Raw genomic sequence first — 18,801 nt, forward strand, 5'->3', positions numbered from 1 at the left:
GATGCCATCAGATGGGAACTGTAAGCCTAGACACTAACAGGAATAAATGGGAATGAAACCAGGACGTTAGCAGTCGGATCGGCTTTGTGGCATAAGTAGAGCTATCAGGTAGAGCTGTTGGTAGAGACACCAGGTTTTGGGAAAATCGGGGACTGATCTTCATAATGTCTGCTTGTGAATAAAGTGTTGAATTGTAATGATATTATCACACCGTGTTTTAGTTAAAAGAAGCATTCAAGCATTTGTACGTAGGACTTTGGCACTTTGATTGACAAATTAATAATTATGGTCGGTCAAGTCGAAGCATATTAGGATCCGAACAGTTTTGTTTCTTCTTTAGAAAATAAGTGTTCTTTATGTAAGATCTTGAAAGTTTTGTTTTAAAGATACAAACCTCTATTTGTTCACTTACAGATTAGAGAGAGTTGGTGTTATTACAAAAAAACTTGGACAGACGTTGTATGTGTGTGTTCAACGTCCGGTTAAATATTTTTTAATAAGCCCCAGAATGTCCAAAGCCTTTGCAATTGTGTAGTCACCCTACTCACGCTCATGGCACGAGGTGATTATAGGAATCTGCTATAATGTGCGGTCGTACGCGTCGCTAGCATACGAACCACGGCTTTACGCACGTGCTATTAAAATAATGTTCTCTGTATTACAAATGCGAATCCTTTGCGTTATAAATTCTTTTTGAAATACATTTTTATTTTATTGCTATGCTACCCCTCGAGGGTAGGTACTTTCAATTTGCAATTCTAATAAAATAAGGTACGAGTACAAAGTGAATCATATTGTAGAGAGCGCTAAACATTTTAATGAATGTTTACTGATGCCACAGCGTAAAAGTTTACTAATGTCACTGTATCTTGGATATTCCAATTTTCCGGCAAGCGAAAGGTCCTGGGCTCAATCCCCACCAAAGGCAGGAGTTTTTTTCAAATTAAAAATCATTTTGAGCCATTAAAATTGTCTCATAACAAATTTTAATAAGCCACGTATCACTACCGCTCAGTGAGAGCATTCGAAAGCAAGGAAGTAACGCGCATACTTCCCCGAATGACCAGTGACCACGAACGAGGCACGAGCTGAAGCGGATTAACGTTTTTGAACAGAAATGACATTTCTTCTTCTATCGTGGAGGTTGTAACAACTGAGGTCGAAACCTTCACTCTAAACAAAATAAAAATATAAACTTATTTATTACTCAAAAATAAAAGTTTGCCTTTGTTTAAAAAAAACTGTTTATTGTAAATAAAGATCGGTCTTTGTATATTAAAAAAAACCTTCACACTTTGTAAGTCTTCTCAGGCACAATACGTGACCAACTCGTCAGACGACAATTAAGTTGCTTCTAGCCTGCAGTAATATCTTCTTAATTTAATAATGAATGTGGGTACAATTAAACAAAGTGCCTAAGTGAACCTCCTAATAAGAGCCCAGCTCTCTCACTACATGTCTCTTTGATTACTAATTGGTCTAGTCTAGAGCAGGGTTTCCCAATTTTTTTTGCCAAGGAACCCTAACTGGTTATCCTTTTCCTAGCGGAACCCCCGTACTACTCCGCCCGTACGCCCTGCCCCTCCCTTGTGCGTAAACAAGTCGGAGCGAGCGAACAATGTCGGTCACGAAACGTGGGATAATATTTTTACGGAACCCTTGCGGCCTTTCCACGGAACCCCAGGGTTCCGCGGACCACCATTCGGGAACCGCTGGTCTAGAGTATCTCACAATCCTTATGTACCAATTGACAAAGAAACATACTTAACACCAAACAAATGAGGACAGATTTCCGCAAAGTAACGCCTGATGCTATTAATTATGCTGATGGATTGGTGTGAAGAGAAGAAGAAAAGAAAAAGAAGAAAAGGATAAGAAGAGCCTGGATGCGGGCAGCGCAGGACCGTTCATTGTGGTAAACCTTGGGGGAGGCCTTTGTCCAGCAGTGGACGTCATTTGGCTAAAACGAACGAACGAACCATTGGTGTGGTACGCAACTACCATGTGAGGTGACCATCAAAATTATACTCCTTTACTTGCAAACAGACACCTCATATAAACTGCCAATAAAATTCTCCAATAAACCTAATCGATTTCTTTACATGTCCAACTTGCTAGTTACGCAATGGATGCCTTACAACTCGTCTTGGGACCTGAATACATTGGTAATGTAGGTATATAATTAAACATTACTATGTGGTGGCGTGCAGCTCATCGTTGCGTCAAAATTCCTTAGTCACGTCATATAAGGCTTTTCCAGAAGGTATTTAGCAGCCATTTATTTGTTGATGACACAAAAAATAGAGTTTTATTTCTATTTTATGAATAGATTTTCAAATTGCTGAATTTTTTAGTGATAACTATAAATGTGAAAGTTTGGATGTCTGGATGATTGTTACTCTTTCACGCAAAAACTACTGGACGGATTTTGATGAAAATTTACAGCATTATTGTTTATAGCCCAGAATAACATATAGGATATTTATTATTTATGACGATCTTTTGACAAACAAAATTTCACGCTGGTGAAACCACGGGCAAAAGCTAGTTTGCAATAAAAATGTATGTCTGTACATTCTTACCAGAGCTAATTATGTAACTTAGCAAAAAAAATAAGTGAAAATTTTAATGAACATTTCTTATTGACATTACAAGTACAACTAATTAGGAATCCAACCAGCTGTTTTCACATAACAAGTAGTTTAGTATGTAATTAAACAAATTAAAAAACTAGGCAACTCTTGTAATTCACACCACACAATAACAAATTCTGCAATATGCCCGCAATGAGCGTTTCTCTCACGACTCAGTCGAACGATCTAGATGCTTTATGAAAGTAGACGTTTATCTACGTTCATAATTTATTTTTTGTAAGTAAACTCACAAAAGCGCTTAGTACCTAATAATAAAACATTCCTGTTTTTTGGCCGTACATAGTCCTAAATTAAGCAAAGAAAATGCAATCAATAGATATTAATATTATAAGTACCTTTTTGTAAATACAATATGCATGGTTTGTAATCATAGGCTTAGAGCCGCATTGTCACTCGACCACTGCGCTTTAGGCTAGGTATCTAATATTGCTAGATTTAATAGTATAAAAACTCATTTATTTTTGCAAATAGGCTTTTAAAAATTATTTACACGTCCCGTTGTTTGGTCAAGCAATTTGTAGTGGCAGGTGTAAGGATGCTTATACACTGAAGCGACCAAATGTAGCCTGAACTGAATATAGGTAAAAATGCCATAGGTTATAGTAGTTCAGTCGCACGGAGTTGATCCATAAATTAAATTAATATTAGGACACTTCAAGACGATGAAATATGCACTGTAAACCAATGACATTCGAATCATATTTGCTTGATACTACTTATTCTGCGTTGCGTGTACGCACGCGCAGTCTAATGCTGATTATTGTTTTAAAGACTACAGAACAGACTATTTTTTGTTCAAAAATCGACCCTAATACAACCGCATAAGGTGCTAGTGTTAGCTTGACGTGCTGTCTGTAATGAGCCAGACTTGCTCGTTAACCTTGACATTCAGACAATATTGGAGCCGGTTCGAAAGTTACTAAATTAACGTATTAATTATTCCGTTAGATGTCGCGTGAGTGTTAGTACTGAGAATTAGAAAACTTGCGATACCTAGTTATGTGATAGGTGTTGTTTGCTTTATAATTTCTTCTAAGTCTATCGTACTCGTATGTAGAGACCTATCTACTTACATAATTTTAGTTATTATTAAGTGTGCATTTAATTATACGGTATGGTAGGTTTCAATACGTATAGTCACAAGTTCACAACCCTATTAATTTTTACTTTGACTTTGACGGGACATGTGCTACATTACTATACAGGGTAGAATTTTGTAATGCCACCTGGAGAGAAAGCATTCTTAATACGGTAGATATAAAGTTTTACTCAAAGAAAACATTCCTTTATTTTTGAAAAGAAAAAGAACTGCATTCAAAGATGGCATTAAAAATTCCACCATGTATACAGTAGTCTAACCCCAAGACATATTTTGAAACATCATGGTCCATCAAGCAACAGCAACGTAGTAAATTCAAAATTTCCCTTTGGTCGACCTATGTAAACTTAAGGCCCAAAAGATGAATTTACAACTATTGGGTCCCAATAGTTGCATCGTTGGTCTATCCAATGGCATACCTATAAACTAAATTGACTCAAAAGTTGTGGGTACGATTCTCACCTTAGGCAATTCGATTTTTTCAAGGTACTTAAAAATGTAGCTCAAAATTTGCGCTACTTGGGTTGCAGTAAAGTCATTTTCGTGTTTCTGACTTAACTCCTCACATAGAAAAACCCTCTAAATTGGCAACCAATTTGTCGCCACATCAAATTAACAATAGCGAATCTTGCCAATCTCAGACGGGTTTTCGAAGGTAAAGTAAGGGTAAGGGCTTGGAGCCAGGCTTTCGATACCAGCCTCCGGACCCCTGTCACAGCGATGTATGGGGGATTAGGCTTGTAGAGGTGTCTTTATGGCAAAGAATGATATGGGGACACGAAAAGGTTGGGATTTAGTGGGACAGTTGAGTGGGATGAAAAAAGAAAAAGAAGCCACCAATAAAAAACCCAAGATTTAAGATTTGAGAGACCAATTTCTAGCACTTATTAAACAGTTTTTTCAGAGAGACCTAAGTAAGAGAGTTGTCACAAAGCCGATTTCTCTTTGCCTATGACAGCGAGCTGACAATATAAAGTACAAAGAGCAAAGAAGTCGCGAATTTGCTAGCTCGATAAACGGTCTTAGGTGCAGATAAATTTATTTTGTTACAACCCTCTCTGTTACAGCTCTCCTCGGTATCCCCTGCTTATAACATAAAATTGCACTCTGCAGAAAATTGAACCCGCAACCGCTTACAGAAACCACTACGCAAGCTGGCTGTTAATCTCCCTTTAGTCAGAATGGCTCAAAATTTACTTTGTGTTCCTCTTCCTCGAAAGGCTCTACCCTGAATTGCTAACATCACTTGTTAATCTTTTCTGTTAATTAATACTGTTACTGGAAACACTTTTCCTCTTAATTACAGCTTCATTCCTATGGTTTTACGTCCACAAGTACGAGTATAGTTGCAAATGGTTTTTAATCCTTTGATCTTTAATCCTTTGATCTTATATCTTTTTCAGACACACACTCAAGTTCTTTCGTCCCAAATATTTTAGGGACACTTGTGAGGGTCAAGCACAACACTATCGTATATCAACTGGCCGAATAAAATCCTTTCGTACAAATTCCATACAAGAAAATCATTTACCCTTATAAATCTCACCTTTACGAACGATGAGATAAGTTTAATAAAGTGCTTAAATGTGATTATTTGGAAATGTCAAGTTTAAATTGTAGGTTGGGTTGGATTACAATTTATTTAGTGGTTTTAGAAGTTACACTTCTTATTTTACATTAGCCTGCGCCTGCATATCATCTGATGGATAGTGATAATCAAACCCAAGGTGGAAGAGAAATTGACCTAGAATCCTCAACCACTGAGGAACTGGTTACCTTAGCTTAAACTGTCGGAACACAACAATGCTGTTCACACACAATGTTGTTATGGCTATCTACTTATATCTATACTTCTATACTAATATTATAAATGCGAAAGTAACTCTGTCTGTCTGTCTTGCTTTCACGCCTAAACCACTCAACCGATTTTGATGAAATTTGGCATAGAGATAGTTTGAGTCCCGGGAAAGGACATTAGTTTTTATCCCGGTTTTTCAAAGGCGCGGGCGTAGCCGCGGGCGGAAAGCTACACTTATAAGACAATCGAGTACTTTTATCGAATGTCGCATCCCTAACTTCTCGCAATTTCAGCTGCAATTAGCGATTCGCTAAGCGCATCGTTAAGCTGCGTCTACACTGCAGCACTTAGTACGGATTATCCAATGTTTTTGCAGCAGTAATTGGTGCTTCAGAGCAATGGTATAAACGCTCATTTTCCTGTTATTTGTTGACTATGGAGACTTTTGGGCAAAAGCTTTAACAATGAGAAAATGTTTGTTGTGAATTTCCCAACGGAAAGTACATAGTAGTTTCTCATGAACGACATTATTGAACTCGACCAAACCTGTGCGATTCTAATAACATTCCGTGTTGTTACTTAGGTCTTTCTTAGTGCTCTTTAAGGGTTCTGACTTTGTTGTAATCAGAGTTTGAGCACCGCGGGAAACCAAAAGGATTCTAGTACCGGAAAACCTTGGGGGAGGCTTTTGTCCAGCAGTGGACGTCATTTGGCTGAAACGAACGAACGAACGAACCGTTAGAGATACTCTATGTTCTAAACGGGACTACCCGTGGTCTCTACCGTTTAGTCATCATGAGGTCTTTAGTCCTTCAGGAGGACAAGCCCCCCTATAATTTACTAGAGGTAATAAAAGAGGGTTTGGCTGGACTGGACTGCCAGTTTGGGAAGATCAGTATATTTGTGCCATAGTCACCTTTAACAACATCTTCAGGAGGAGTGGTAGTGGTCGTATTCTATTCCATCAGGATCATAGGTTTGAAGGCTTGTATTATTATTATAAAGAGCTTTGGTTTTCTGAATAAATAAAAATAAAATAAAATAATTGTTGCTGCTCTAAAAAGCGCTACAACAAGTCTCTGTGACTGTGAGTCAATGTATAATCTGCCTAACTCTTTCTTCCACTCACAAATACTTTTTTCCATTTTCCAAGGAAAAAAGCGTTTTCGCGATTGGACCAACAAACAGAATCTCGTTAAATCGTCCTGCTTGGCAAACATTCGTCGCTAGAGCAATTTCCTACGACATGTTTACTTTTTAGGGCATTATCGACATTTCTGCCTCGCGATTGAGTCACGAATCCATTCCTATACGAAATGAACTTTTTATATGTCGTGTTATGTAATAATTAGTAATCATTAGTAGCATACAGGGTGTAAACGGTAAGTGATCTCAATCGATTATAGCTGAAGTAATACAAGATATCGATCGTTACTGATCCTGAAAGTACTTCACAAGTTTATTTATGGAAAACGTTGGTTTTAGGCTTTACTTGCCATGGGATTGTCAATAGACGAGGACCATGTGACTGTACTAAATGTATAAAAGCTGGAACATTGAATTTTCGGATAGATTCAGTTAATTACTAACTAACCTATTATTATTAATACCGTTTGATAGAGCCCGTGAAGTCCTAACCAGTTTTTCGATATCTTGTATAGTTTAGAAATTATTTGAGTGAGATCACTTATCGTTTCCACCCTGTATACTGTTAGTAATTACATTTCTTTGCTAAAAGTGCGGCTGCTTAATGAGTGTTATTAATTGAACTATTTATTACTAAAGCAAATAGAATGCATAACTTGTATTAGGTCAACGAGTAAATTAATATTAATTGATAGTTAGTATTAGTATACGCATGAGCATATCGTTAAGTTTTATTGTAGGTAATATTTATTAAGTTAATTACCTAATCTTGTTGAACCTGTTTTGCTTGATTAAACTAGATAGCCTCAGTACAGACTTAACTTTAGAAACTGTTAGAAAGAACATAAAATGAAATATCTCAAAAACTTACTTGAGGATAGGGTTTGATTAAAGTGGGAAGTCCGCTTTATGTTTTTTTATGCATAACAAGGCAGGTTGACCGCAATTGCACCTGGTGTTACGAGTAAGTCAACAGTCTAGGATGGTACATAATCCAGACACCCTGTATATCCAGTTAAAGCAGCATGGCTAGATTTAGCTATTTTGCAACAAAATGTAGGGTCTAATGTGCTGTGACTAAACCAAACACAATCGAGTTAAGTTTCCTGTTCACACGACACTAGATTTCGCTTTCGTCGTGCAAAAAACCGTCATTGTCAGTGTTTCATTTTCTTTCACGGAAGTATTTATGGAAGAAATCAGTGAAAAGTCATTAGGTAACTACTAAGTAATGGTGCGTGTAGATGTTATCGAAAGATAAATATTGTAGGAAATTCTATCATTTAAGATCATCAAACTCTATCGAAGCATCAAATCGAATCTTTTATTCAGTACTTGGGTTCTTTCCAGGGCGCTTATACGTCCCAATATATTATAGCTTGCGTTGTATCTACAAGGTTCTGGTATTATTTTATCTCCTGCTGTTCAATATGGCTTTGTTGGGGCCTTTTAGCACGCCTGTATATATTTCATCATCACGATGATCAGGTCATTTAGTTTCCACTGCAAGAACAGTACCTTCCTTCTCTGATTTTCTAGAGGAAATGGAAGATTTGCCTTCAATCCCCACGCTGGATTTATCTATTTATGTAACTATCGCCCGTATTCACAAACATTACTATGAAGGCTCAAGGTCACCCAAAGGGCGATGGAGCGGGCCATGCTTGGAGTTTCCCTGCGTGATCGAATCAGAAATGAGGAGATCCGCAGGAGAACCAAAGTGACCGACATAGCTCGCAGAATTGCTAAAACCAAGTGGCAGTGGGTGGGGCACATAGCTCGTAGAGACGATGGCCGTTGGGGCAGAAAAGTTCTCGAGTGGCGACCACGGGCTGGAAGACGTAGCGTGGGCAGGCCTCCTACTAGGTGGAGCGACGATCTCGTAAAGGTCGCGGGAAGAGCCTGGATGCGGGCAGCGCAGGACCGTGCATTGTGGAAAACCTTGGAGGAGGCCTTTGTCCAGCAGTGGACGTCATTTGGCTGAAATGAACGAACGAACGAACGAACTATGAAGTCTCACAGTGCGCGTGGACGCACAGGGTGACATATGAACCAATGACAGAGTTCTATTCAACACTCTGCGCATCGTTTGTGAATACGGGCTTATATGACCAAACCTTAAAACGCAATGTAAACTCAGTGCATTCATTTACAGCAGCGTTTTAGTGCCATGAGCTTTGCATAATTTTCCACTAAGTGAATACACTGCACATTCTTAATTAAAATAATAAAGTGCTGTCACAACGGCTCCATTGAAGTTCGGTTCAGTGGTTTAATATCGAGTTCACTGACTCGGTATGAATAAAATATCACTTTTACTTGCTGCGTGATTTGTAAAACAATATATTTTTAAAATTGTATGTCTTAAATTATGGTCTCACTGTCAGCCTATCAGAAAATATCATCACCATTTTTGGTATAAGATTTTAAACTTTTGCGTTCCATTTCAACTAAAACAGAAAGACGTGGGTTTTATCGCGACATTTATGAATGAGTTACATTATGTACGAATGATGTTATTGAATGTGTGACATTACGAGTATGTTAATAACAAAATCTCAAGAGCCGCAGGATGAATATGATGGCACTAGGACTGAACAGGCATCAGCTTGTCCTCCATTCATCCATTATGCCAAATAATGGCAGTCCAGTCAAGTACTGGACGTAGCCTTATTCCAAGAAACGCCACAAAGCACCATTCCTATAGCATCTTCTTGATGTCGTCGGTCCATTGAACCGTCCTACGCTACGCTTACGTTTGGATACAAAGCTTAAAAGCCACCTCCGTGCTAGATAAAACACGCTAAAGGCATTATTATTTTTTAATATCCCCCTGATATTGCATAGCCAAAGAATGGCGACTGAATAATAAAAAGAAAATCCGTACAAAGGCTTTGGTCCGAAAAGATTTTCGGGAAGCTTTTGTCGCTTCGGAAATTCCCCTGAAGTAGGGTCAGACTGGGGGGTAGTAGGGGGGGGGGTAATGGTGAGATCTGTTCATTGGGAATCGATACATTACCTGTTGCTATGATTGATACATTATGATGTGACTCGGGAAATGGAACCCTATATCAATCAAATAGCATTGTGGATTCCGTGACATAGGAATGAAAGTGATGGAGTATTTTATACGGTGGAGGTTACGTACGGACGATGCACATCAAGCTAAAGACAGTGGCATCTTATATCGTTGTAATACAGGTTATTTTGTAACAAAAATGCATAAGAAGTCTAATGTGCTGTCGACTGCAGAAATCTGTCAGTTTGTTAGTTATTTCCAACAAATGTCAATTTCTAACGTGAACACGGACGTGATTGCTCAAAATAAATGAATCACGGACGTGATTGAAATAAAAGTTTTAGTTTATTGGGAAATATTTTTAAGTACAAGTAATTACATGTTTTTCAACAAATACTACTTTAATCAATTAGTTGATTGGGTGTTGTTACAATAATTATAATTATAATTAAATTCGTCCTTGTAACGTTTCTAGTAATTCAATTAGGAGTTAGTTTTAGACATCAAAACACTCATTGAGTAGAAAGTACTCAAGTTAATAAAAACACTAATTGGGTAAACAAGGCCTACAAATTCCGACACCTTTGATAAGTATGTATGTTCCACAAATTAATAATAGTTGTTGTTTAGTCTTAAAACTTGTCGACCATCCTAGACTGCATCTCACTTAGTATCAGGTGTGATCTATCAAACACAGTTTGTTGCATAAGAAAAACTTCTTCGAATTACATAGTATATTTTTGTAGTTTCTTGAACACTCTGTATAATACTTGATCCCACTCATGTCATCCTAATTGATTTAGGTATAAAGGTACCATCCATCTCGTTAGGCAAGGTGTTTGCTCTCCAAATGTGAACAGTAACCGAAACTACATTTGTCTTGAACTAAACCCAACACTGTCTTTATAATGTCACACGTATACAGGGTGTCAGAAATGTCAGATATTTAAGGTGATATTTCAGAAACAAGGAAACTATTTAAATAAAATAAATATGTTCGATTAAAAATTTACATAAATATTAAATAATTAATTACATTAATATTCACTCGGATTGAAATGCAAAGACATTTATAAAAAGTTAAAAATATTGTATTTTGTTGACTTAATAATAAAACTACTGTTTTCCTCTACAATACTTGATTTGAATGAATTAAAAATTTATTTACCCTGACGGATATGACAACAATAATATTATATTTTTTAATAATATTGTGTTCTAGTCGATTCTAAATGACTCTAAAATATGGCTAGATTTTTACACCCTGTATAAAAGGTAATTAATTACACATTCACTTACGTGAAGGTTGTGCGAATAATACCTACGTAGCATAATGAAGATATACACAGTAATGCCACTAGCTCTACCTAATATTTAACCACCTATGGTGTAAAAATCTTCAATTTGCCTCTGGTAAATGATTTTCTTTTTAAATTATACAACATATTTTTTCTTTTATGCAATCATTCTCTATACACTTGATGATAATTTTGAATTAATTCAAACGCTTCAGCTCCGAAAAATTGCCCTTTTCAGGGCATTATACACGTCACAAATATTTTACAGCTTGCCCTACCACTTGGTAGATAGGATGATAACATGACGGCCTAAATGGCATAGGTTATGCACACCTTTTAACAACCCCATTAAGGCTGATTGCACCATATTCTTTAACATGAACCGGTGTTTTTGTATGAAGTTTGACAGACTCTTGGCGTTTGTTAAAGTTATAGTAAGATTGTGATGGACAACTTAGCTTAAGATCTCTTAGAGTAGCGAACACCGTTGATTTTTCGTCGGCCGATAGTTTAGTCGGGCAGTTGATCAGTATGGGCATGTATGGGAGTGCGCACACTACGCCGATTCGATTTGGGCGATTCTTCATACAATATAAAATCGGGCACAACTGTCGGCCAACTAAAAATCAACGGTGTGCGCCTACTCTAAGGGATAATAATCTTAAGCTGGGGTTCACTCGCATCCCCATCGCTGTTGTGTACTTTTAGTGTGAGTGAGCTTACTCAAAGTTCTTCTATTAGTCAAGACCTAGCTACCGACTCCCACAGGGCATTGTTGTGCTAACAATGTGCAATGATTTTCGTATTTAACATGTTTTGTTTTGCAATTAATAGACAAGCTCTTGAATGTTAGGCAGACAGGCCAATGTCTTCAATGGAAGGTTATGAATGGAGCTTTGAGCTTTTTTGTTTGTTTAAGTTGAATTAAGATGTTTAATTGTGAAAAAGTTTAAAGTTTACAAGTTTTATCGACAAATTGTAGCCTTCCTGCTTTCAGATGTATTTCTATAACATCAAAGTTTTATAAATATCTTTTTAGTACTTTTTGTGTGTAGACTAGAGATAACAACAGTTATTTATCCATTCACCCTTGTAAACTTTAGCTTTCAATCAGACAGAAAGATCCTTATATTTAATGGCACGTTAATGAGTTTACAAGGCGAACTTAATGCTATAAGGCATTCACTGCCAGCTAACTTTTGGTCAAAGCAGAAAAAAAACATTTGAGCTTGCGCGTATAACCACCATTCTCACATGTTTTATTAAATACCTGTTTTATTTGATTAATAAGTAGAGCTATTTAATATAAAGGAACAGAAGCTTATTAGTAAATTTTAATCGGCATCGTTAAACCATATTGTTTAAACTTAAAACCGCGTTCATTTGTGACTAACAAATTGCCGGTTATCTTTTAGAGCTTCATAATCAACGCAAATGTATTATAATGATGACCGCACTTTGTTGTCGACGAGGAAGCAACGTTTTTCCGAGCATTAACTTGATTAGTTCAGAAGAAAATGCCCGCTGGAAATTAATATCTGACCCAAGTTTGTTAGAAGTATGTTTATTTTACATAACTACAAAAAATAAGTAAGGTCCTACGGGTCGAGAGATAAGTACAGTAATGAAATTGAGAATGAGGAATATAAATCTATAATAATAAAGCTCGATGACTTATCTATGTAAGATTACACAAAGTTCAGTGACTGACTCACTCATCACGAAATCTCAGAAACTATTACTAGGGCACTATTTAAGTTGTGAGCCTCGACAACATAACGTGTTGTTAGACGACATCTAATACTTTTAATGAAAAGTTTGACATTTTTGTCTACAACCTTATTCAAAACTTTTTATCATTTGAGCACGTTTTGTATTATTAACATTGAATTGAAAATTATCTTGACTACAAAAACCTGAAATTGACTTGCGGAAATTTTCGCGCGAAGATTTATTATGACTTTCGACGTGGTTAATCAATACAAAACTGAAGCGGTCAGCTAAATTTCACTTTTGGTGATAAAGATCTGTCCTTTACCATTGTAAAACGCTAGTTTAAGAAGTATAATATTGTATGTCATTGGCTCACCAGTGAACTTTGCGAAAGTCGTCCAAAATTACTAATAGTGGCGGAAAACATTGATGTTGTCAGAAAACTGGAAGAGAAACCTCGTCATGTGATATATCGTAGGATTGAGATAATCATAGGCATTAATTCCACTAGCAGTAACAAAATATTGTTTGACCATATTATGGTTAATACGTTTTTTTCTCGCTGGATGTCACACAATTTTTCAAACGCTCAATAGGACACTTGTGTCGTTTAGTCCTTGGAAAGGTTTGATAAATACGTTCAAAAAGCTTTAAAAGCCGTTTTTAAAATTGTGACAGTTGACGAATTAAGGATCTATGCATAATGATCCTGAAAATAAACAGCTATCGAATATGGAGGTGTTTTAAGATGAACCAATTCCAACAAAAGTCCCATGCGCTCGGAACACTTTGAAACTTACGGTCGCATATTTTTCCGAAATATCTGATTATATGACAGAAACGTCACTAGATAAATTTAGAATGGTTAATTCTTAATAGTAAACAGCCACATTTTTTTCAAAAGTCTTCAGTTTAATAAGGGAAACTGGCCAGCATAGTCGAATCGTCATTCGTGACGAAAATGTGAGCTTTTACACGTCTCGTCAAACAACTGACTATTTGAACACTCAAAATATGAAATAAACAGATCCAACGCTACAAAATTCTTGCTTGGAATCTAAACACTTCTTTTGGTCCCCATTATATTAAAATTAAATGCGTGAACAGCGATTTATGTAGCCAGAAGCAACTGTCGGTGCGGTCAAAAACCATGCTTTGGAGGTGCCTCAAGCTGAGTGGAAAAAATGCTATGAAAAGTGTTTCGGACACATTAAAAAGTACATAAATCATGAAAGACAATACCAATAAACGCAATCAATACCATTTTAATAATATACTACTTTGTTTTCATAGTTAGGCTCACAACTTAAATAGTGTCCCACGTATCATCTACAAACGTTTTTATAGGGTGTCAAGCATCCGCTAAGCGTTCTTAGCGGATTTCACGAAACTCTAAGGGGTGAAAACAGGGTCGACGCGTACGAAGTCAAGGGCGGCCGCTAGTACAATATTATACTTTTTATATTTCTCAATTTATTTATTCGCTCACCATTGTAAGTTTAATCAAAATTAAACATACCGTTTTCCTTCTATAACTTTCCTTGGTGAACATTTCCAGGTGAGTTCACAAATTCATTTGCCGCCCGTTTTCAAAGAGCTTTTATGGAATAAATAATAGACAGAACATTAATAGTCTCGTTTTAAAGAAATCATGAAATGCTTAGTCATCTCCTCCATATTGATATACAGGGTGTATTTCAAAGGGCGTAAGTATTCTTTGATTAATTTAAGTTTAGTCACAAAATAACATTAAGGTAATGTGACATCTTTGAAAAAGATAAGTACATACCTACATATTTAAGTAGTATTCTGTCACTAGGATAAAAGTTGATTAAACCCAAAATTAAATAAATTCGTCTGGATTTTTCCACGAAAATTTTTCACTTGCGTAAGCAAGAATTCTAACTACACATTTTCTAAATGTTAAAAAGCAGGCAGTTACCTACTTTATTTACCGTTTCCCGATTTCTTTTCAATGTGTACGTACATAATCCATTTAAGTACATATTGGATTGGCAAATATCCACGGGTATCCAATCCCTGAATGGGTTCTAGATTGAAATTTCCAAGAAAAAAATGTAATCTTTGCCAATACAAATAGTTCCAGAGTATACACACGGCCACACTGTTAACTTTTCATTTCCGTTTTTGCTCTCGCTCTCATCAAATGGCGATTCTTCGCGATAGAACGAGACGACATGACAGGCAATGTATATAGTTACTTTAACACTGTTGCCGATGGTACGTGTTAGTACATAAAATACCTTATTGTAGAAAGAAATACATTACTGACTCGTACTCGTATGTAAGCGAATTTCAGCTTTTCTTATTCGTAATTTTCAGTAAAATATTTTTGACTGCCATAAAACCATTTTCATTTCACATGCACGTTATAGGTCTGACATATTAAAAATATTGGGAGGAGTAAAAATGCTCTGTGCAATTTAAAATGTTAAAAACTACGGAAAAAAAACTTAATAGCCAATAGCTATTAGTTTTATAGATGCCCATTCAACGATTTTCAGTGGCATATCATATCAACAAATCAGTGATTAAGTCTAATCTCATTTGTATGATGGAAATTTTATGGCACACATTGGAGTTATGAATACTGCTGTATCAATATTTATAGCCGGTGAGGGATGTGAAGCTGTTAATTATTTGGGTATCGATAATCTAAATTGCTTTAGAAAATTCTTTGATATTACGCAGATAGTCCGTTATTTGAAGCATTTTCATTTCATTTTTTTGCATTCGTTCATCTTACTTCAATTTGCCCATAAAAAGCATTGTATATCATCTTGATCTCTCTTAAACCTTCTCGTTATCCACCGTATATTATGTATATGCATGTCTTTATGTAGGTATATATATATATTTTGTATTAATTTACCTATATTATAATATTTTATGTATTATATTAGATTGAATTTTTTTGTATTTGTATATTTTGCACCGCCTACTTAAATTCTCTGTTTTGTTTAATTTTCTGGTTAACTGGAAGAGAATGCCACATGGCATTAAGCTCGCCTGTTGTACCACTGTATTTTTATGTGTGCAATAAAGATTTTAAATAAATAAATAAATATATTCTTCTTACCTCTTTAAAATGGCAATAACATTTGGTAGGTATTGCAGTTACCTTCAACATTAACGCCAACTTATAAAACCTTGATATTTTTATCGAGTTATCGACAAAACTAGAGTAATAATGGGATGGGACGTATTGTTATGAAAACTTTTAGCAAACGGCAGCAAATAATCTAAACAGCTTTATTGGTGTTATAGTGGTTTTATATGCGACCATTATTCAACTTGCAGCGCTTTTATTGCCGAGTAATAACTGTCTTTGTTAGAGGTATTGCAAACTCGTGGGAAGATTGTGGTATTTAGATGTTATTGAATGAACTGAATATGGTTGAAGAATGATTAACGTAATTGAAGTGCTGATGTGTTGATGTATAAAGGAAGTAGTTAGGACTGGTTTTTAATTATAAAATAGTGCTGAGTTGTGAAAGTGCAATAGATAAATAAAGCAGATATGTTACGTTTTTCAGTTAGCGAATTGTTAGATTTATGAATTTACTGTTTCGGCATAACTTGTCGGAATTATTCCTTAATTTTAACAATTATTTATAATAAGTACCTATTCATAATTGTAACGTGCCATAATAGAGTCTAATCCAATTAGTGTCGAGTGCAGGAAGTTGGCTTAAATCGCAATGAAAACAACAATAAATTATTGGCGCAATTAAAACACAACTAAATTTTTTATCGATTAAATTCGACATTCCCGTAATGTCACATCACTAAGGATTCTAATCAGCGAAAAGCGGCAATAATTAAACGATGGCACATGACGTCACCGCAACTTTTCCAATCAAAGTTGCTATTGACACGACTCATTATATCTGGCTGCTCACTTTGGAGACTTCATGGCTTTTATTAACTTTAGATTGATTTGGAACTTCTGATTGCTTCGAAGGTGTAACTTGGAGTCTTAAAGTTGACATCTGAGGAGAAATTATTCGTTAAAGCAATTTCGGGAGTGAAAGTGCAAACAAGGTAATTTATCCAAAGTCGATTCACTTTGATCTTACATCTTGAATTTGAAATTTCAAATGCAAATTCGATATTTTGTAGTAGGCTTATGTGTTGTCTGTGTACTGTATTAATGCCCGTTGTCACCATCAATCCTTAATTTTTAAGTGACCCCTATCAAACAAAATTCTAGTTATGTGTTACCTTAAGAGTTACTTAAAAATTAGGGATTGATTGGTGAAAACGAGCATAAGTCATGTAATTATGTATCTACGTAATTAAAGATCGCCACTAGTCCATGCTGGGAGAGTGCCATGCAAAATAAAAATCCAATAACTTATTAAGATTAATTGTCTCTTATTAAATTTTATCGATGTGTATGAAACTTACCAATAACACTCGCCCAATGTCTTTCTGAAGACATGATGTGGTGAAACTGGAAAAACCTGGAACAAACAGATTTTAGGTTAATTAAATAATTGTGACTTATTTTTAATGCAGATCCTTATTATGTGGGTTCCTAGAACTGTATTGTTCTTTGTAGAGCTATAAGATTTTTTTATATTATGATGCATGCAAATTGCGACCTTGTCAGATACTGTGACTTTGCCTATCTTTAAATTGATCTAATTTTGTATAAGTCACGATGCTGTACTTGACACGATGCTGCTTTTATGTTAAAAAGGTTCTCTTCAATATTTGTTTGACCAATTGAAACATCCTCTTTTATTTGTTCCAGATAATTATGTATTAGACATCCATTTTATCTAATGGACATTAAAAAAAATATTCTTGCATCATAATTCAGCCGTGCAAATTGTTTTAATGTAGGTACTTAATGCATAGCTAAATTTCTGCAACGACTTTATCTTATCTTTTGCAACATTTCGTCGGAGGAACTGAAGTATTTTCTTTATTTTATTGTTTAAGCATTAGAATGCAAAAATGAGCGAACATTGTGCACCCGTGAGAGCAAGCGTTTCTCACGCGATGTCTTGACTCTTTCGTCAACGCGGGCGCTTGATGACTGTGACATAAACCGTTCAGTACACTGATGACTAGACATCGGATTATATGCATTTGCATTATTGCATATGCAAACGCATATAATGCTATTTTTATAGCGTTATTGCATATTTTGGTACTTTTTCATTGACAGTGCTTATTTTAGTATTTATACGTGTTAGACGTGTTGTACTTCGCCGCCGTCCCCACACCAAACATCAACACATCGCCCTCGCACGCACTGCGAGAGCGCATTGAGAGCGATCCGTACCAGTGTTGCCAGTCGGGTCTTGTCAGAAATTACCAGAAATATAAAAAAATGTAACCTTTTTGAATAAAAGGGTATTTCTCATCGCCACGGTTCTCATCGTCACCTTCGTGGCAAATTTTATTTTTAACTTATTTCAACTTTTTGTATACAAAAATTGTAGCGCTTGATGTGAAGAGTGTATTCTCAGTAAATCAGTCAAATAGTGAGTCTGGTTTTGAAGCTTTAACGTTTTGAATTTTTTGATGCCACGAAAGTGATTCTGTACTTCACAACAATATTTTTTTCAAACTTTACTACTGTAAATGACTCTTAAGTATTTATAAAACATATATTTTGTCTTATTTTCATAGATAAATGGCAATAACATAATATAAATAGGTAGGTACTTAAATACAACATAAAATTTTACCGATAACGTCACCTACTAAGTTACAAGATTCTACGCAATTGGTTTTAAAGGTGATACTGGTGGCATTCTGAAATTCTTAAGAAGCAAAAAAAAAAGAATTATCAGTACCTCAATAAAAAAGAACTCTTAACTTATCAGTCCCTCAACAAAAAATATGTTTATTTATTGAGGCCAGATGGCCTCGTATTTTTGTTGTACAACTTTTAACTCAAACTTCAGATTAAATTTATCTTACAAACAGATACACAGTCACATATACAGACATACATACAGTCATACAGACAAAAAAAATACGAGGCCCTTATTTTTTTATCGATGAACACGTATAATTTATTCGTTATTAAAATA

At 35.7% G+C, this 18,801-nt stretch overlaps 1 protein-coding gene across 1 annotated transcript in view; it reads right to left on the reverse strand.

Annotated features, from left to right (window-relative positions):
- The window catches only part of LOC114364048 (protein obstructor-E), a 63,081-nt gene that overhangs the window by 20,510 nt on the left and 23,770 nt on the right, over positions 1–18,801 (reverse strand). The window contains exon 2 of the mRNA XM_028320034.1: positions 17,159–17,214. Within this exon, the coding sequence (XP_028175835.1) occupies positions 17,159–17,192 (34 nt within the window). The 5' untranslated portion in view covers positions 17,193–17,214. The remainder of the gene's footprint in view (positions 1–17,158; positions 17,215–18,801) is intronic.

Source organism: Ostrinia furnacalis, unplaced genomic scaffold, assembly GCF_004193835.3.
Source record: "Ostrinia furnacalis isolate ACB-3 unplaced genomic scaffold, ASM419383v2 OfSCF0412, whole genome shotgun sequence".
Lineage (NCBI taxonomy): Eukaryota > Metazoa > Arthropoda > Insecta > Lepidoptera > Crambidae > Ostrinia > Ostrinia furnacalis.